The 22047-nt window shown below is 42.0% G+C and overlaps 1 protein-coding gene and 1 long non-coding RNA gene across 12 annotated transcripts in view; one reads left to right on the top strand and one right to left on the bottom strand.

Annotated features, from left to right (window-relative positions):
* LOC106571288 (cAMP-specific 3',5'-cyclic phosphodiesterase 4D) overlaps window positions 1–12638 on the top strand; it is a 388079-nt gene extending 375441 nt beyond the window's left edge. For all 11 annotated transcript variants that reach the window (XM_014144187.2, XM_014144196.2, XM_014144227.2 and 8 more), the window contains 7 exons: window positions 1215–1313; window positions 1482–1646; window positions 1996–2095; window positions 5293–5447; window positions 6667–6789; window positions 8281–8463; window positions 9019–12638. In XM_014144187.2, coding sequence (XP_013999662.1) covers window positions 1215–1313; window positions 1482–1646; window positions 1996–2095; window positions 5293–5447; window positions 6667–6789; window positions 8281–8463; window positions 9019–9534 — 1341 coding nt within the window. In that variant the 3' untranslated portion in view covers window positions 9535–12638. The remainder of the gene's footprint in view (window positions 1–1214; window positions 1314–1481; window positions 1647–1995; window positions 2096–5292; window positions 5448–6666; window positions 6790–8280; window positions 8464–9018) is intronic.
* Window positions 12639–19294: 6656 nt separating this feature from the next.
* Window positions 19295–21720, bottom strand: LOC106571675 (uncharacterized). The gene is made up of 3 exons (XR_001320976.2): window positions 20727–21720; window positions 20516–20627; window positions 19295–20331 (listed from the first exon to the last, which is right to left on the bottom strand). It is a non-coding gene; the product is annotated as an uncharacterized lncRNA (long non-coding RNA).
* Between the last annotated feature and the right edge of the window lie 327 nt (window positions 21721–22047).

Here is a 22047-nt window from a genome sequence, read left to right as displayed (position 1 = left end):
CCTCAGTTGTCAGTTGTCAGACTGTTAGACCTCAGTTGTCAGTTGTCAGACTGTTAGACCTCAGTTGTCAGACTGTTAGACCTCAGTTGTCAGACTGTTAGAAAGACCTCGTCTCATACATCTTTACGTTATTTATCCCCAGACAGTGAAGATTTACCTACAATGCCGTTTCGATTGAATTCCATCTTATGCCTGATATAATTTAAGTTATGGAAAATGTGTATTTTATTTAACCCGGTAAGTTGACTGAGAACACATTCTCATTTACAGAAACGACATGTGGAATAGTTACCGGGGGATGAATTAGCCAATTGTAAACTGTGACCATGATGGTATGAGGGCCAGATTGGGAATTTAGCCAGGACACCGGGGTTAACACCCCTACTCTTAGAATAAGTGCCATGGGCTCTTTAGTGACCACAGAGTCAAGACACCTGTTTAACGTCCCATCTGAAAGACAGCACCCTACACAGGGCAATGTCCCCAATCACAGCCCTGGAGCATTGGGATATTTTCTGCATACTCACCAGACATTTAAAAAAAATGTTTTACCTTTATTTAACTAGGCAAGTCAGTTAAGAACAAATTCATATTTTCAATGACGGCCTAGGAACAGTGGGTTAACAGCCTTGTTCAGGGGCAGAACGACAGATTTTTACCTTGTCAGCTCGGGGATTCGATCTTGTAACCTTTCGGTTACTAGTCCAACACTCTAACCACTAGGCTACCTGCCGCACCATTGAGCATGTTTGGGATGCTCTGGATTGACGGCATGTTCCAGTTCCCAACAATTTCCAGCAACTTCGCACAGCCATTGAAGAGGAGTGGGACAACATTCCACAGGCCACAATCAACAGCCTGATCAACTCTATGTGAAGGAGATGTGTCGCACTGCATGAGGCAAATGGTGGTCACACCAGATACTGACTGGTTTTCTGATTCACGCACTTACCTTTTTTTTTTTTTTAAGTATCTGTGACCAACAGATGCATACGTGTATCTGTATTCCCAGTCGTGCAATCCATAGATTAGGCCCGAATGAATTTATTTCAATTGAATGATTTCCTTATATGAACTGTAACACAGTAAAATCTTTGAAATGGCTGCATTTTGCGTTTATATTTGTGTTTAGTATATATGTACTGTATACTGTCTCCTATGATGTGTTTGGGTGAAAGTGGTGTGTGTAAAATGGCCTTGATGTCTGATTTCAGGAGCTTGAGGACATCAATAAATGGGGCCTTAATCTTTTTAAAGTCACCGAGCTTTCAGGAAACAGGCCTTTAACAGTCATGATGTACACAATTTTCCAGGTGAGGACGTTTATACAATTATAAAAAACCTTTATAAAAACTGTTGTTTTACCTTGCCGTAATTTATACAGCTAACTATGTGTGTGCGTCCGTGAATGTATGTGTTAATAGCAGTTCGTTATTGTAACCTCTTGTTTTGACAGTGTCACATTTTTCTCTCATTTTCAGGAAAGAGATTTATTAAAAACATTCAAAATACCATTAGACACCTTTATAACCTACCTGATGACTCTAGAAGACCATTACCACGGCGATGTAGCCTATCACAATAACATCCATGCTGCTGATGTCACCCAGTCCACTCACGTGCTGCTGTCCACGCCTGCTCTAGAGGTAGGGGAATGTACCATCTCCGTCGCTTTATGGGGGGAATCTTTGTTGGGAGGATTTGATACAGTGCTGTTAGTATGGCCCCCTTTTTTTACATTTTAGCTCATGTTTTGTTAATAATGTGACTTTTAAACATACACTAATGATATTAGTTGTTATATTTGTCTTGTTTAAAACTGGCTTTAAATGTAGCCTGAGATGTGTTCATTAGGGAAGGCAATATAAAATGTTTTTAAACATTTTGTAACGGATAACAAAAATGACATGTTGTGAGGTTATATGGTGAGATTGTTTTCCCATTTCTGTTCTGAAGTGCTGCTCATGTAGATTATTCCACCTATGTTCTTCACAGGCTGTGTTCACAGACCTGGAAATCCTAGCTGCCATCTTTGCCAGTGCTATTCATGACGTCGACCACCCTGGGGTCTCCAACCAGTTTCTCATCAGCACCAGTGAGTGACCTTTCCAATGCTGTGCAGTGATGATTTGTCTGCCTTCAGTGCCGTGCTGTTTCCTTTATCACAATGTATATCCTTTATCACAATGTATATCCTTTATCACAATGTATATCCTTTATCATAATGTATATGGCTGTTTTAACATGAGCTTCTCTCTTCTGGGTTTACACACATAGTGAGAAAGGTTTGCCGCTGACACACTGGCGCATTTCATAAACTCTCTTTTAACCCCCCCACACACACACACACACACACCCCACACACACACTTTGATCCATCTCACTGCGGGGAATCCCCCTCATTAGGCATTCAGATAGGAGGTGATGATTCTACATGAGGTCATTGTGGAGACGACAGTGACTTCTATCATTCCAAATCTTCAAGTGTGTGTGTGTGTGTGTGTGTGTGTGTGTGTGTGTGTGTGTGTGTGTGTGTGTGTGTGTGTGTGTGTGTGTGTGTGTGTGTGTGTGTGCGTGGCTACACAGAAAAGAGAAGCTCATGTTGTGCATGAATGTTTTCCATGGAATACATGGAATAGACATAATACATGGAATACATATAATACATATTCAATATAATACACAGAATATATGGAATACATATAATACATGTGATACATATAATACATATAATACATGGAATAGACATAATACATGGAATACATATAATACATATTCAATATAATACACAGAATATATGGAATACATATAATACATGTGATACATATAATACATGGAATACACATAATACATGGAATACATATAATACATATAATACGTGATACATATAATACATATAATACATGGAATACACATAATACATGGAATACATATAATACATATAATACATGTAATACATATAATACATGGAATACATATAATACATGGAATACATGGAAAACACGTAATACATATAATACATGGAATACACATAATACATGGAGTACATGGAATACATATAATACATGGAATACATGGAATACATACAATTATCTGCCATGAAGCCTGGTCCCAGATCTGTATATGCTGGATAGCCAACTCCTATGAACATTGACATGAACACGTTTGGTGTTTGAAAGACAAATGAACTCAATTCAAGCTAAACGGTATTGTAGATAGAATGAAGGGTAGTTGGATTCCTATTGAAACCTAATTCTTAGTATAAGATTATACAATGTTGGGATTGGACTGTCTGTCCTCTAGGCAGAGTGAACTGATTTTAATCCTCCCCTCCCCAGTTATGCAATCGTCATTTGCCATAACATGTAATACCGCCAAGGCAACAAACAAATTGGACCCACCCTTTGGAAGCCGTGCGGGTGTGTATGTGTGACTGTGTGCGTGTTTGACTGTGTGTGTGTGTGTCTGTGTGTGTGTGTGACTGCGTGCGTGTGTGTGACTGCGTGCGTGTGTGTGACTGCGTGTGTGCGTGTGTGTGTGTGTGTGTGTGTGTGTGACTGCGTGCGTGTGTGTGTGTGTGTGTGACTGCGTGCGTGCGTGTGTGTGTGTGTGTGTGTGTGTGTGTGTGTGTGTGTGTCTGTGTGTGTGTGTGTGACTGCGTGCGTGTGTGTGACTGCGTGCGTGCGTGTGCGTGCGTGCGTGCGTGTGTGTGTGTGTGTGTGTGTGTGTGTGTGTGTGTGTGTGTGTGTGTGTGTGTGTGTGTGTGTAACAGCTGTCTAGCAAAGACTAGAGGACTGGTCTGCATCAGTGTAACAGCTGTCTAGCAAAGACTAGAGGACTGGTCTGCATCAGTGTAACAGCTGTCTAGCAAAGACTAGAGGACTGGTCTGCATCAGTGTAACAGCTGTCTAGCAAAGACTAGAGGACTGGTCTGCATCAGTGTAACAGCTGTCTAGCAAAGACTAGAGGACTGGTCTGCATCAGTGTAACAGCTGTGATCGGACTTCGTAACTCTCGTGTTCTGTTTTTAACTGTCCAGCCAGCGACTGTCCAGCCAGCGACTGTCCAGCCAGCGACTGTCCAGCCAGCGGTCCCAGTTGATTGCTGTTTATTCTGACGATAGACACAAGAAGGCACATTAGATGTGCAGGACAACAGTATGTTGATGGCTGTAGATTCACCTGTCGCATGGAAATAATTGAATTAGCGGGGAGCTAATGCAACCATTACAATTACAGCATGCTAGCTAACGCACACTTTCAGCAATAACATCCAAAAGCACATCCCAGGATGCCCCCATATCTAACAGGTACCGTACACATACACTGAGTATAGTAAAAATGAAGGACACCCGCTCTTTCCATGACATAGACTGACCAGGTGAAAGCTATAATTCTTTATTGATGTCCACTTGTTAAATCCACCTCCATCAGTGTAGATGAAGGGGAGGAGACAGGTTAAAGAAGGATTTTTAAATCTTGAGACATGGATTGTGTATGTGTGCCATTCACAGGGTGAATGAGCAAGAGAATATATTTAAGTGCCTTTGAACGGGGTACGGAAGTAGGTGCCAGCCGCACTGGTTTGTGTCAAGAACTGCAACATTGCTGGGTTTATCACACTCAACAGTTTCCCGTGTGTATCAAGAATGGTCCACCACTCAAAGGACATTCAGCCAACTTGACACAACTGTGGGAAGCATTGGATTCAACATGGGCCATTATTTACATGATTCACATGATTCACATTATTCACATGATTCACTTTATTAACATGATTCACTTTATTCACATAATTCTCACGATTCACTTTATTCACATGATTCACTTTATTCATGATTCACTTTATTAACATGATTCACTTTATTCACATGATTCACTTTATTCACATTATTCACATGATTCACATGATTCACTTTATTCACAATTCACTTTATTAACATGATTCACTTTATTCACATTATTCACTTTATTCACATGATTCTTGGTTATTGTTATTCTTATTGTGTTACGGTAAAGACTACACTTGTTGTATTCGGCGCATGTGACAAATAAAGTTTGATTTGATTCACTTTATTCACTTGGTTCACTTTATTCAATGTGCAACGTGTAGAAAGAGAACGAGAGAGAAATACCAGATCAAATCTACACACACTCGCCAAAATGTACATGCTTCTAAATAAATACCTAATAAATATTACCTTGGAAAAGTATCTTACTTTAATATTGAAAATGGCATCAGAGAAACAGCTTCCTAACCATGTGCTGGTATTGTCTGTTTGTTTCCCTCCAGACTCGGAGCTGGCCCTCATGTACAATGACTCGTCAGTCCTAGAGAACCATCACCTGGCTGTGGGCTTCAAGCTGCTGCAGGAAGAGAACTGTGACATCTTCCAGAACCTGACCAAGAAACAACGGCAGTCCCTCAGGAAGATGGTCATAGACATGGTGAGTGGATGGATGGATGGATGGATGGATGGGTGGGTTGGTGGGTGGATGGGTTGGTGGGTGGATGGATGGGTGGATGGGTGGGTGGGTGGGTTGGTTGGATGGATGGATGGATGGGTGGATGGATGGACCGGTGGGTGGGTGGGTGAGTGAGTGGATGGATGGTTGGATGGGTGGATGGATGGATGGACCGGTGGGTGGGTGGGTGGGTGGGTGGGTGGGTGGGTGGGTGGGTGGGTGGGTGGGTGGGTGGGTGGGTGGATGGATGGATGGGTGGATGGACCGGTGGGTGGGTGGGTGGGTGGATGGATGGGTGGATGGACCGGTGGGTGGGTGGGTGAGTGAGTGGATGGATGGTTGGATGGGTGGATGGATGGATGGACCGGTGGGTGGGTGGGTGGGTGGGTGGGTGGATGGATGGATGGATGGTTGGATGGGTGGGTGGATGGATGGACCGTGGGTGGGTGGGTGGGTGGGTGGGTGGGTGGGTGGGTGGGTGGGTGGGTGGGTGGATGGATGGGTGGAGGATGGGTGGGTGGGTGGGTGGATGGACCGGTGGGTGGATGGACCGGTGGGTGGGTGGATGGATGGGTGGGTGGATGGACCGGTGGGTGGGTGAGTGGATGGATGGGTGGGTTGGTGGGTGGATGGATGGATGGGTGGGTGGATGGATGGGTGGGTGGGTGGGTGGGTGGGTGGGTGGGTGGGTGGGTGGGTGGGTGGGTGGGTGGGTGGATGGATGGATGGACCGGTGGGTGGGTGGATGGATGGATGGATGGATGGATGGGTGGATGGACCGGTGGGTGAGTGGATGGATGGGTGGGTTGGTGGGTGTTGGATGGATGGATGGATGGGTGGGTGGGTGGGTGGATGGGTGGATGGATGGGTGGGTGGGTGGGTGGGTGGGTGGGTGGGTGGGTGGGTGGGTGGACCGGTGGGTGGGTGGATGGATGGATGGATGGGTGGATGGACCGGTGGGTGAGTGGATGGATGGGTGGGTTGGTGGGTGGATGGATGGGTGGATGGGTGGGTGGGTGGGTGGATGGATAAATAGATGGATGGATTAACTTAGCAAGTGAATCGATTGATTAATTCATTCATTCATTATCTAGTGAGTGAGTGAGTGAGTGAGTGAGTGAGTGAGTGAGTGAGTGAGTGAGTGAGTTCCAGCCTAGCACCCAGTTGAACTAATCCAAGGTGTTGCTGTTTGTCTCTATAGGTACTAGCTACTGACATGTCCAAGCACATGAATCTCCTAGCTGACCTGAAGACCATGGTGGAGACCAAGAAAGTCACCAGCTCTGGAGTGCTACTACTAGATAACTACAACGACAGAATACAGGTAGGCTGTTACTGATACTACATATATGGCCACCCTGCAGGCAAAACTGATTCAAACAATGTATTTTTTTTTTGTAATCATGGTCAGGTTGTATACTGACTCTAAAAATACATATTTTTAGTTACCATAAAAATACATCTTTACCTGACCCTCTCATCCTCTCCCTCCCTCCATCTCTTTATCTATTTCTCTCTCTCTCAATGGTGTTGTTGCCATTGGACAGAGGGAAACGCCAGTGCTCTCTCTCGCTCTCTCTCTTCAGGTCTCTAGAATGTTTTATGTGCAGTATGACGCCAGAGGTTTGAAGTTGACCTTTTAACCGTTGTTTCTTTTGCAGGTGTATATACACTGAATAAAAATATAAACGCAACATGCAACAATTTCAAAGATTCATTAGGGCCTAATCTATGGAGTTCACATGACTGGAGATACAGTATGCATCTGTTGGTCACAGATACCTTAGAAAAAAGGTATGGGTGTGGATTAGAAACCAGTCAATATCTGGTGTGACCACCATGTGCCTCATGCAGAACAACACATCTCCTTCACATAGAGTTGATCAGGCTGTTGATTGTGGCCTGTGGAATGTTGTCTCACTCCTCTTCAATGGCTGTGCGAAGTTGTTGGAAATAGCGGGAACTGGAACACGCTGTCCAGAGCATCCCAAACATGCTCAATGGGTAACATGTCTGATGAGTATGCAGGCCATGGAAGAACAGGGAATTGTGTACAAGTCCTTGTGACATGGGGACGTGCATTACCATGCTGAAACATGAGATGATGCTGGCGGATGAATGGCACCACAATGGGCCTCAGGATCTCGTCATGGTATCTCTGTACATTCAAATTGCCATCGATAAAATGCAATGGTGTTCATTGTCCGTAGCTTATGCCTGTCCATACCATAACCCCAACGCCACCATGAGGCACTCTGTTCACAATGTTGACATCAGCAAACCGCTCTCCAACACGACGCCATACACGCTTTCTGCCATCTGCCCGGTACAGTTGAAACCTAGATTCATCCATGAAGAGCACACTTCTCCAGCGTGCCAGTGGCCATTGAAGGTGATCATTTGCCCACTGAAGTTGATTACGACGCCAAACTGCAGTCAGGTCAAGAACCTGGTGAGGATGACGAGCACGCAGATGAGCTTCCCTAAGAAGGTTTCTGACAGTTTGTGAAGAAATTCTTTGGTTCATCAGCTGTCCGGGTGGCTGGTCTCAGACGATCATGCAGGTGAAGAAGCCGGATGTGGAGGTCCTGGGCTGGTATGGTTACACGTGGTCTGCAGTTGTGAGGCCGGTCGGATGTACTGCCAAATTCTATAAAATTATTTTGGAGGGGGCTTATGGTTGAGAAATTAACATTCAATTCTCTGGCAACAGCTCAGGTGGACATTCCAGCACTCAGAATGCCAATTGCACGCTCCCTCGGTAAATGTGAGGACTGGGGTTTTAAATTCTAAATCTCTCTTCACGCACTCTCAGGTCCTCCAGAACATGGTGCATTGTGCGGATCTCAGTAACCCTACCAAGCCCCTGCAGCTGTACCGTCAGTGGACCGACCGCATTATGGAAGAGTTCTTCAGCCAGGGGGACAGGGAGAGGGAAAGAGGCATGGAGATCAGCCCCATGTGTGACAAACACAACGCCTCTGTACAGAAGAGCCAGGTAAATACAGTACACACATACAGTATATATATATATATATATATATATATATATATATACACGCACACGCACAAGCACAAACACACATAGAGTAGAGTAGACACACACACGTGTTTTACTATTCTTGTGGGGACCAAACAATTGATTCCAATTCAAAATCCTATTTTCCCTAACCCTTATCCCCTAAGCCTAAACCTAACCCCTAACCCTAATTGTAACCCTGACCCTGAACCTAACTCCTAAGCCTAAAATAGCCATTTTCTTTGTGGGGACCGGCGAATTGTGCACACTTGTCCGAATTTTCCTTGTTTTACTATCCTTGTGAGGACTTCTGGTCCCCACAAGGATAGTAAAACCAAACACACACACACACACACACACACACACACACACACACACACACACACACACACACACACACACACACACACACACACACACACACACACACACACACAAAGCAAGTTTATATCAGTCCAGACAAATTATTTAAGCGCAACAAGCTGATATTCATTTTATTTTCCCTCCTCTCTCCTTCCTCCTCCCCCTCTCCAGGTGGGATTCATCGACTACATCGTCCACCCTCTGTGGGAGACCTGGGCTGATCTGGTGCACCCTGACGCTCAGGACATCCTGGACACTCTGGAGGACAACAGGGAGTGGTACCAGAGCATCATCCCCCAGAGCCCCTCGCCCGCACCGGACGAACCCGACGATGGCAGCGGACGTCCCCCTGGAGGGGACAAGTTCCAGTTCGAGCTCACTCTGGAAGAGGACGGAGAGTCAGACACGGAGAAAGACAGTGGAAGTCAACCAGAAGAAGAAGAGGAGAATAGTTGTAACTCGAAAACGCTCTGTACGCAGGACTTGGAATCCACGGAGATCCCGTTGGATGAGCAGCCGGAAGAGGAGGTGGAGGAGGAGGAGGTGGTAGTGGTAGAGGAGGAGGAGGAGGGCGAAGGGGTACGCAGGGAACCAAGTATGGCGGAGTTGGAGGAGGAGGATGAGGAGGGAGAGGGGGAAGGGGAAGGGGAGGAGGGCGAGGAGAAGCAAAGAGCGGCCGATACATAGCAGCAGTGGAAATTGCGCGGGTTGCCAAACTGCGAGAGAGAGACTGTTGCGTTCCAACGGCGAATCAAGGGACGAGGTGAATGCTAGTAATCGCCACAATGTTGGTGATGTGGCGTCATCGAGAGTTCCAAAGCGCACGTTGCACTCCTCAATCCCAGTCTTCTCCTCACTCCACTCCACCTGGAGGCGATATGAGGGCACATACCCTACACCTCCCCTCCCCCCAAGACTCCCTCCCTTGGAGCTTCACACTTTTACACTCAGGAATATTTTAGTCGACTTTCTTGCCTCCTTTTTTGTTTACCTTCTGGTTCGTTCGGCCTATTGGGAGCGAGGTGACGTCTTGAGTTCAATCGCCACCTCCCGCCTCTCCTCTAGCTCCTACCACTTCCTGTCAATGCAGGAAGTAAACAGAAAGTGTTCTTTGACTCCAAGACTGAGCACATGGGCAACACACAAGATGCTTGGAACAGTCCTAACTGTAGCATCATGGGAGGACAGCCAGATGAGGGAAAGATGGATTGCAAGGTGACCTCTGAACTGCAAGGTGACCCCAGTCCACTAATACCATCTGAAAAACCAATGAGGGATATTATAGGGAGAGACAGACAAAGACATACTTTGCAAGAGGATTTCAAAGATACTTTTTTTTCTAAAGTTCAAGTCTTCCTTGAAACAAGACTGGTAGAAAACGCTGTTTTTGACCTCCTCAGTTTTTGTATTGTAGTAAAACTGAAATCTTTTTGTAGATAACTTTTGCTAATGGAGTGAGAGAGAGAGAGAGAGAGAGAGAGAAAAAGAGCGGAGGAAGATGTTCAATTAAGTCTTCTTCGTCATATATTGCATCCATTGAAACTTGATTTTTTTTTCGAAGAGATGTTATGCCATAACATAATGCGTGTGGTCTTTCTGGGAATGTGTGCTTGTCCTGAGTGGATGTGACTAAGCTTTCTGCACTCAGTCTGCTTTCTTTTGCTATCCTTCATCTTCACACCCAGGTATTTCAGATAGGGGCATCTTATATGAACATGTGTGGTTTTCTGTTTGAGAGCGTTGGGGTTCTAACTTTACTGCAGTTTTAAATGTACCACCTCTTTTTCTTTTTCAAAACAGAAAGAAGCTGGTAACTAATGACCTTAAGAACATAATAAGGGTATGTAATATACGTAGGCCATGTTTCCATTTAAATATGACATGGTAGGTCTTGTTAACATCCCGAGTATGTAGTGATTTAGTTCTTTCCAACCAAATATACTATCCAAATAGACTCTCCAGTCTATCTACACATTGTTAAATCTGTTTTGAAATAGGTGGTACATTTTTCTCAGCTGTTAAGGATGATGAATAACCCTCATTGATCTTCATTTAGCTTCCATAAACACTCATCAGTTATCAGTGATATCTGTAACACTTTAGCTTATAGTCACATGGCTATATCTTCTATATTTCATCATTTCAAAACTTTATTCATCTGAAGTACAAAGGGACTTGAGCTAATGATAAAACTGATGTTGTTTTACACATAACAAATAAGGTTGTATTCATGTACACTCTGTATGTATTGCAAAATAGAAATATTTGTCAAATGAAAATAGTGACTGTATTCTAAAGTGTTCCGACACATGTATACCTGGTTGTGTTGAATGGGCTAAGTCTCTGGATCTGACCCTTTGTGTTGTAATACATCAATATCCCACATCTCTGTTCAATTTGTCTGTTTCAACTGTCAAGCATCCATCCAATAAGGATTACTAGAATGACAAACACTTTGACAATATTTGCCTTTGTTCTTTTTCCATTATTATTATTATTATTTTGTCTTATTGGATTTCACATTGGACATTGACAATCACCTGCATAGTTTTAAAATCTACCTTTCATATTTGAATAGTTCATAGGTATGTGTGTATATGTATATAACTGTACTGCTAGCATCAAAACCATTAACAGACTCTTCCATACATGTCATGCCTCATATGAGGACACACTCCCATATAATACATGGTATTCGGAAAGAATTCCACTAAATTGAAGTAGTAGCACAGTAATTGCAGATGCTTTATGTTTTAGATTTCATATTGCAATATATTTGCCATTTTCAGGGGAAGGACTAGATATGGATGACATGTCATTTCAACCCCTATATTGCTTTTTTATTTTTGCCAAAACAACTTCTTCTTCTTCTTCTTCTCCCCTGCTGGACTTGCACAATGCAGCACACACCATTAAGTCAAGTGGTTTCTGTGTTGGTTTTTAATATTTCTTTATTTATATTTATTGATTTGGTAACACTGTCTTTGAGTCACATGTAGTAATGCATTATGAAGCCTCATAAAGGCTATTTAAGGAGTTATGAGCTGTTGTGAATGCTTATAAAAATATATGTTTTATTAAACCTTTATTTAACCAGGAAAAGCCCATTATTCTAGTCCATTATGGGTGTGAAAGAAGGCTCTATGAATGCATTATATAGACACAGGTGGTTAATAGTGTTGCCATGGATTCTTTGTTTTTGTCACAGTTTGGCCATCCTAAGTAAGACAGCACTGTAGAATGCACAACCTGTAGCGTAACAACATGATGTGGACTCGCAAAATACACTCTTTGTTCCTGTTCTGGTGATATGATGTACGTAGACCATAGAAATAGAATGACTAGAATAGTCACTCTATAGCCATTATATTTCTATGCTTATAATCAACACTTCTGTCATACATGGGGAAAAAAGGAAACATGTCCACATTGAAAAGACTTGAACCTGGATTTTAAAGTAAAAATGTTAATATTTTATTATTGGGTAGTGGTATATTTCTTTACAATTTCATTTCTCGGGCCATCTTTTTGTTGTGTTTTTTTTGCTTGCCTCACCGGACGACCTTACCTGTTAATGGATTTTTCTCATTTGTCTCTGTTTACAACCATGTATTTATTAAGCTGTACATATTGTAGTGTTGCATTCTGTAAATTACGGATTCTTACTCTATCATCCGATGGTGTTGGTATATTTGGAAAACCTCTTGTTGAGAGAATGTTTATTATGATCCATACTTACCCAATGTATAAATCTCTTCTGTACAAAAATGATAAAAGTGAATGAAATTAAATGAAACGTCACCTCAGAACTTTTTCATAGGGACATCAGCCTAACGATACCATGAGCCTAACGATACCAGGGTTGTATTCACTAGGCACCAAACAGAAGAAACATTTTGCAACGATGTGCACTAAGGAATACGACCCAGGAGAAGGGAGAAAAAAAACAGAACACCACTGGTATTTGGCCCCGGGGGGGGTCTACGATTGTACATGGTTGTGTGTGTGAGTACGCATTTTTCCTCTTACATCTGCTTTAGAGAGACATACATTTTAGTGCAGGGCATTTCAACCCATACATGGTCTCTGTGCTGACGCCTACTGTAGAAAGTGCTGGGGCTAAGACATTCATTCTCCTTTGTTAATCTGTGGCTGCAGTTTCTGGGCAGGGTATGTAGAAACACTCCTGTAGTCATGGAACCCACACCTACTTGGATCTACACACAGTATTCAACGCAGTCAAATGCAATACAAACAACAAATAAAATAACGTACACATGGTTAGCAGATGTTATTGCGATTGTAGCAAAATGCTTGTGCTTCTAGTTCCGACAGTGCAGAAAGATCTAACAAGTAATATCTAACAAATCCACAACAAATACCTAATACACACAAATCTAAGTAAAGGAATGGAATAAGAATATATAAATATAAATATATGGATGAGCAATGACAGAGTGTCACAGGCTAAGTTGCAATAGATAGTATAGAATACAGAATATACATATGAGATGAGTAATGCAAGATATGTAAACATTATTAAAATGGCATTATTAAAGTGACTAGCTAACTTCTAACTACGTCTACTCAGGAAAAAGCAATACAAACACATCTAGCTAAGTCAACTCTTAGGAAAAAGCAATACAAACACATCTAGCTAAGTCAACTCTTAGGAAAAAGCAATACAAACACATCTAGCTAAGTCAACTCTTAGGAAAAAGCAATACAAACACATCTAGCTAAGTCAACTCTTAGGAAAAAGCAATACAAACACATCTAGCTAAGTCAACTCTTAGGAAAAAGCAATACAAACACATCTAGCTAAGTCTACTCTTAGGAAAAAGCAATACAAACACATCTAGCTAAGTCAACTCTTAGGAAAAAGCAATACAAACACATCTAGCTAAGTCTACTCTTAGGAAAAAGCAATACAAACACATCTAGCTAAGTCTACTCTTAGGAAAAAGCAATAGCCAGATGCTCTGGCTGACAGAAGATGAACTATATTTCCACAGCTGCACACTTGAGGTATAGCACGATGAACCTTGCATATATACATGTAATGTTTAGAGTGGACATGGCTCTCAATTCCAGTTGAGAGACATGTGTGTCCTTTGTATACATTACATTTCTAGTTGCATTTCAATGGTTCCTGTTGATGATCCACAGGGAATATGATCCAGATGGAGATGGAGTGTCTCATTGCAGATAGGTGACTATCTCTCTAGAAATAGTCACCTCTCTGACACATATGTAGATTTTAACAGCACTGGAACAAACCTGATGGTGGCAATTATTATTCATTATTATTGTATTTTTGATGACATACAAAGGGACACTTTTAACTGCAAAGTTTCAAATGATGCTTTATTTGTCCTTTAGTCTTCAGATTGCCAATCTGTCCCCCATCGTCACACAAAAAAAGGATTGTTGTAATTGCATGGATCTCGTCTCCAACTGTCACTTGGGTGGAACTGTCGATCATGCTTTGAACCTCAGTCGCAAATATAAAGCAGAAAATACAACATTTTATATGCAACAGATAAATAAAAGCATGGGTTGATCAGGGTTCCTGAGTGGTGCAGCGGTCTAAGACACTGTATCTCAGTGCTAGAGCCGTCACTACAGACCCTGGTTCCATTCCAGGCTGTATCACAACCGGCCGTGATTGGGAGTCCCATAGGGCGGCGCACAATTGGCCCAGCGTCGTCTGGTTTAGGGTTCTTGTAAATAAGAATTTGTTCTTAACTGTTTTGCCTAGTTAAAAAAAAAACGTTATTTCTAGAGTTATTAAAGCACTAGAGCTCAATGAACAAAAACAAATGATTATGAGTAAATTCCTAATTTCATCTGACCGCAATGTAGGAGGACTGTTAAAGACTGTTGTAGTGACTTCAGTACAACGCCTAGCAAAGTTGTAGAATTCTCCACACTGGTGTCAGAAGTGAGATGGCGACTCGGTGCGGCCATCAAAGGCAGGTCCCAACAGTACGCGTGAATCAAGAGTGAAGCACAGTAGATGAAGGTGATGAGAGAGGTGTATGTTGAGTTTTCTCCATGCTTGCTGATCAGTAGCTCCATCTTGTGATGAATAAACGGAACTGACAGACCTCAAACCGCAGTTCATGGGGCTGTAGTGCTGGGCCAAGAGTCTATAGAGGAAGATATAATAGATTATCTGAAAATGTACCGTATTTTAGGGCTACATTCAATCCGTGTCAAGGAAGATGCACCAGAAAAGAGTTCCCTGGACATAAACCAGAACAAAGTTCCCTGGACATGCACCTGAACATAATTCGCTGGAGATGCACCATTGGGCACCTTTGCTTCACTAGGAGCTGAACGGAACAAGGCAGGTTTATCAGGTAAGTTGACTGAGTGAGAGCACATTCTCATTTACAGAAACCCCAATGGATAATGTATTCACCCTGAATCTTACCACATCAATTTAACAGTGACATGGGTCTATAGAAGGTACATAGCTTATTACTGATATCTCTGGTTTGAGGAAAGCAGACATTACTGCCAATTTTTATTTCAGCGAGAGTGTCATCCTTAAGAGACTCATTTAACATTAGTCAGGGGTCTATCAGTTCATTAATAATGATGTGTTCATAGAAGTGGAAGACCATCAGGCTCTGGTACTTAATGGTTGGTTACATAGGTTATATCTTGTATAATGGTAGATTGTATAGCATCTTGTATAATGGTAGATTGTATAGAATCTTGTTTATGGTAGGTTGTATAGCATCTTGTTTATTGTAGACTGTATATCATATTGTATAATGGTAGGTTGTATATCGTCTTGTATAATGGTAGGTAGAATAACATCTTGTACAATGGTAGTTTGTATAGCATCTTGTATAATGGTAGGTTGTATAGCATCTTGTATAATGTTGGTTGTAATGTATAACATCTTGCAAAATGGTAGGCTGTATAAAATCTTGCGTAACGGTAGTTGTACAACATCTTGTATAATAGAGATTGTATAAAATATTGTATAATGGTAAATTGTATAACATTTTGTATAATGGTAGGTTGTATAGCATCTTGTATAATGGTAGGTTGTAATGTATAACATCTTGTATAATGGTAGGTTGTATAGCATCTTGTATAATGGTAGGTTGTAATGTATAACATCTTGTATAATGGTAGGTTGTATAGCATCTTGTATAATGGTAGGTTGTAATGTATAACATATTGTATAATGGTAGGTTGTATATAATCTTGTATAATGGTAGGTTGTATATCATCTTGTATAATGGTGGGTTGTATAGCATCTTGTATAATGGTGGGTTGTATATCATCTTGTATAATGGTAGGCGGTATAAAATCGTGTATAACAGTAGTTGTATAACATCTTGTATAATGGTAGGTTGTATAAAATCTTGTATAGTGGTAAGTTATATAACGTCTTGTATAATGGTAGGTTGTATAACATCTTGTATAATGGTAGGTTGTAATGTATAACATATTTTTTAATGGTAGAACAGAAATTTGACGAAGTGACTTGTTAGAAAGGTGGCATCCTATGACACGTGTCACGTTGAAAGTCACTGAGCTCTTAAAGTAAGTCCATTCTACTGCCAGTGTTTGTCTATGGAGATTGCATGGCTGTGTGCTCGATTTTATACACCTGTCAGCAACGGGTGTGGCTGAAATAGCCAAATCCACTAATATGAAGGGGTGTCCACATACTTATACATATAGTGTATTTAAAAAATATTTTGAGGGGAATTCAGACCCGATACACGCCTGTAAATGGAACTTAATTCCTTTTTCACAGACTTTTCTCTGTGCTCATTCTGACCTTAATAAACTTACAGTGGGGGAAAAAAGTATTTGATCCCCTGCTAATTTTGTACGTTTGCCCACTGACAAAGAAAGGATCAGTCTATAATTTTATTGGTAGGTTTATTTGAACAGTGAGAGACAGAATAACAACAAAAATATCCAGAAAAACGCATGTCAGAAATGTTATAAATTGATTTGCATTTTAATGAGGGAAATAAGTATTTGACCCCTTCTCAATCAGAAAGATTTCTGGCTCCCAGGTGTCTTTTATACAGGTAACGAGCTGAGATTAGGAGCACATTATTAAAGTGAGTGCTCCTAACCGCAGCTTGTTACCTGTAAAAAAGACACCTGTCCACAGAAGCAATCAATCAGATTCCAAACTCTCCACCATGGCCAAGACCAAAGAGCTCTCCAAGGATGTCAGGGACAAGATTGTAGACCTACACAAGGCTGGAATGGGCTACAAGACCATCGCTAAGCAGCTTGGTGAGAAGGTGACAACATTTGGTGCGATTATTCGCAAATGGAAGAAACACAAAAGAACTGTCAATATCCCTCAGCCTGGGGCTCCATGCAAGATCTCACCTCGTGGAGTTGCAATGATCATGAGAATGGTGAGGAATCAGCCCAGAACTACACGGGAGGATCTTGTCAATGATCTCAAGGCAGCTGGGACCATAGTCACCAAGAAAACAATTGGTAACACACTACGCCGTGAAGGACTGAAATCCTGCAGCGCCTGCAAGGTCCCCCTGCTCAAGAATACATATACATGCCCGTCTTAAGTTTGCCAATGAACATCTGAATGACTCAGAGGACAACTGGTGCTGTGGTCAGATGAGACCAAAATGGAGGTCTTTGACATCAACTCAACTCGCCGTGTTTGGAGGAGGAGGATTGCTGCCTATGACCCCAAGAACACCATCTCCACCGTCAAACATGGAGGTGGAAACATTATGCTTTGGGGGTGTTTTTCTGCTAAGGGGACAGGACAACTTCACCGCATCAAAGGGACGATGGACTGGGCCATGTACCGTCAAATCTTGGGTGAGAACCTCCTTCCTTCAGCCAGGGCATTGAAAATGGGTCGTGGATGGGTATTCCAGCATGACAATGACCCAAAACACACGGCCAAGGCAACAAAGGAGTGGCTCAAGAAGAAGCACATTAAGGTCCTGGAGTGGCCTAGCCAGTCTCCAGACCTTAATCCCATAGAAAATCAGTGGAGGGAGCTGAAGGTTCGAGTTGCCAAACATCAGCCTCGAAACCTTAATGACTTGGAGAAGATCTGCAAAGAGGAGTGGGACAAAATCCCTCCTGAGATGTGTGCAAACCTGGTGGCCAACTACAAGAAACGTCTGACCTCTGTGATTGCCAACAAGGGTTTTGCCACCAAGTACTAAGTCATGTTTTGCAGAGGGGTCAAATACTTATTTCCCTCATTAAAATGCAAATCATTTTATAACATTTTTGACATGCATTTCTGTTATTCTGTCTCCCACTGTTCAAATAAACCTACTATTAAAATTATAGACTGATCATTTCTTTGTAAGTGGGCAAACGTACAAAATCAGCAGGGGATCAAATACTTTTTTCCCTCACTGTAAGCATGAGGAAACATGTGCCAGTGTGGTTGTTAATTTCTTTACTATCAAATGAGGAGAGACAAACTTACATTTACATTGTTTTTTTAAAAAAAACATTTTAGTCATTTAGCAGACGCTCTTATCCAGAGCGACTTACAGTAGTGAATGCATACATTTATGTATACTTAAACTAAATCTTTAATAATGAGAGCTTTGCAATAGCAATGACTTGTCAACGATTCACCATTTGTAATGATCCGTTGAGAGTGGCGAGACGAAAGTACAAAGGTCTTTTATAGCCAAGATACACCCCTTTCAACCTACATGACGAACAGATACATAGAATGGGTCACAAGGTGAGACTTTTAAATGAGAAAAGAGTATCCCTTAGCATTCACTATAAATTATCGTTCAGTTTGGTCCCTATCTCGTTCCTGTTACTCCTAGCACAAAAACACCAACTCGACCAATGGCATAAATCGATTGTCAACTCCAGACACTACCACACACATCCCCCAAGGCCAAAGGAGGGAGTGACTGGCACACAGACATTGGAAACCAGTAATTGGTTCCCCATTAATAACACCATCCTTTCACATGGTTTAGAATAGGTAAAGTCACATTCACATATGAAGACAATGTTCCCTCCTGTCCTCTTCCCTTTCTGATGGAAGAAGTACAACTGCCAACACCAGAGTCCGAAGGGATACATTCTAATAACAAGTATATCACATAAGCATATTATGCAGATAAAACATCTTAATTATCTATGTTACCCAACTAATTCTGATTAATCCGCCACACCAGCCGGCTATTTGTTTTGGGTGGATAACAGAAATGGAGGTGTGGCAGAGGTGTCTACAGATACACATAAACTGACCTTGATTTAGAGCTCCATTCAATCTGTAGCGCTGAAATGTTACAGATTGCACGATAGAAATGTAAAGAATTTCTGTTTTAGCCAACACATACAGCATTTACCGTGAATGCAAATCAACTTTTATTTGTCACATACACATGGTTAGCAGATGTTAATGTGAGTGTAGCAAAATGCTTGTGCTTCTAGTTCCTACAGTGCAGTAATATCTAACAAGTAATGTGATATGAGTAATGTAAGATATGTAAACATTATTAAAGTGACTAGTGATCCATTCATTAAAGTGGCCAGTGATTGGAATGCAGTCTCCACTAACGTGGGAACATGGTCTTTAAACTTCAGTCACGCTGTAATGCTGAACTTCCGCAATACAGATTGAATAGAGCCCTTAATTCCCTAATAATTACACCACCTTTTACTTGGAGGAAACCATCAATTAGGTCGAGTGAACCTGTCGGTTCCAACTGGAAACATATCATTTTTTCCCGATAACAGCACTGTAATTTACACATTTATTAGAGCTACTGATAAGAGCTTGATAAAAAGAGTAATCCGTTTGGATAAGGGGATTGTAATTAAAGGCTAAATGACAATTGTTTTAGATCTATTTTACCTTATGATCACTGGAGATGAATTTGAAGACCAATCATATGGTATATCTTCAGAGGCACAGTATTTATTTATTCATTGGTACATGCATTCACACAGTCTAAAGGTATAGGATCATTCCCACTATATGATTGATATCTTAAGCAATAAAATCCCAATTTATCAATTAAAGGTTTATGGAAAAACTGCACTTGTCCTCTGTCGCTTCTAAAAAGGGTCCTCAGATCAGTCGTTGGATAGGGTGATGTCTGTAAAGTGGGGCACAGATAACGAAGAGGAGGGCATCAAGGCATTCAAAATGGCTACAGGGATGGAGATGCAGGAGTCAGGGCTTTGGGTCCCGGGGTCTGGGATCCTGGGTACCTCACTGGATTGTCTGCAGTGGTGGTGGTCAAAGTGTCCCTATGGTGCAAAGGACCTTACCATTGAAGAGGCAGTGAAGTCGAAGGATTTCCGTGAAGACCATCCTTACTGGCACCAACCAGGTCCAAGGTCAGCTCCATAATCACTGGAAGGGACACTGCTTCTTCGTTGTGTGGACCACCACTTCTTCATCACCATCCCCATCCATCGTGACAACCTCTGACAGACTCATATTGCACCTCCTGTCAGTACCTGTTTTCAGGGAAGACAACGGTCCTAAAATATTCCACATAGTTCATACACACACACACTAGGCTCCCAGAATAGGTTATATGACATACACATTTTGCTCAAAGCAGCCACCTAAAGTAATGTAGTTAACTTTATCGTGGGCACAGTGGGAATTTATATCTATGATGTTCAAATTATTTCTCACCCCCAGAGTGAGATTACATCACTTCCAGCAGATCTTCTTGTTGATGGTGGCGTTGATCATTTACTGCTTCTCGTGGGGTGAGCCTGATGTTTCCGCATGTCACGCCTCATGTCTAAGACATGGAGAAAAGGGGACATAAACTCACAATTTCTATGCATTTACAAATTCAATGTTTTACACAATATCCTATCATATTCGATGAGTTACTGACCTGTCCGTCCACAGGCTCGATCAGCTGTAGTCTCCACGACCGGATCACACTGGCATCATACAGTCTGAGGGATGCACTCCTGTTGGACTGGAAAACAAAGAGACATTTGGTGTGCGGTAGGTCTTTTTTTATGCTGTATCACCATCTTTATCTGGACAGAAAAAAACATTATTTATCATACTCACCTCCTAATCCTCATGACTCATTGTTTGTTCTTGTTTCCCAATCAACAGTCTGGATCTTCTTCTTCTGTCATGATGGATGACCTACCTTTTCTGGTACCATTTCTCTTTTCCACTGGAAAATGGCAGCTACAGACCCGAGTGTCGTCACTGGGTTTCCGTTCTGCCCATTTCAAAGACACACAAACAAACAAAAAGGTACTTTTACTAGCTAGCTAAGTTGATTACTAAAACGGTAACATTTACATTAAAATACCATAACCCACAGACTTCACTAAAGTAACGGTAAAATAGACTGGGATTGGTCTATCTGCTCATCTAAAATCTTACTATGTGGATGGGACATCTCAAATCAAATTTTATTTGTCACATGGGTCCGAATACAACAGTTGTAGACCTTACCGTGAAATGCTTACTTACAAGCCGTTAACTATTTCTTGTTTTACATTTTTGGTTAACTATAAATAAATATAAAATGTAACACAATAAAATAAAAATAGCGAGGCTATATACAGGGGGTACCGGTACTGAGTCAATGTGTGGGGGAACAGGTTAGTAGAGGTAATTTGTACATGTAGGTAGAGGTAAAGTAGATAATAAACAGCTAGTAGCAGCATTATAAAAACAATGGGGGGGTGTCAATGGAAATAGTCCGGGTGGCCATTTGATGGGGTAGAAGGGGGTAGAAGCAGTTAAGGAGCCTTTTGGTCCTAGACTTGGCGCTCCGGTACCGCTTGCAGTGCGGTAGCAGAGAGAACAGTCCATGACGAGGGTGATTGGAGTCTCTGATCATTTTTTGGGTCTTCCTCTGACACCGCTTAGTATATAGGTCATGTATGGCAGGAAGCTTGGCCCAATGATGTACTGGGCCGTACGCACTACCCTCTGTAGCGCCTTATGGTCAGATGCCGAGCAGTTGCCATACCAGCCGGTGATGCAACCAGTCAGGATGCTCTCAATGGTGCAGCTGTAATAACTTTTTGAGGATCTGAGAACCCATGCCCAAACTTTTCAGCCTGCTGTTGTGTTGTTGTGCCCTCTTTACAACTGTCTTGGTGTGTTTGGACCTTGATAGTTTGTTGGTGATGTGGACAGCAAAAACTTGAAACTTTCAACCCGCTCCACTACAGCTCCACTAC

The sequence above is a fragment of the Salmo salar genome, chromosome ssa01, assembly GCF_905237065.1.
Source record: "Salmo salar chromosome ssa01, Ssal_v3.1, whole genome shotgun sequence".
Lineage (NCBI taxonomy): Eukaryota > Metazoa > Chordata > Actinopteri > Salmoniformes > Salmonidae > Salmo > Salmo salar.
The sequence above is the reverse complement of the archived record's forward strand: the minus strand, read 5'-3'. Positions and strand labels throughout refer to the sequence as shown.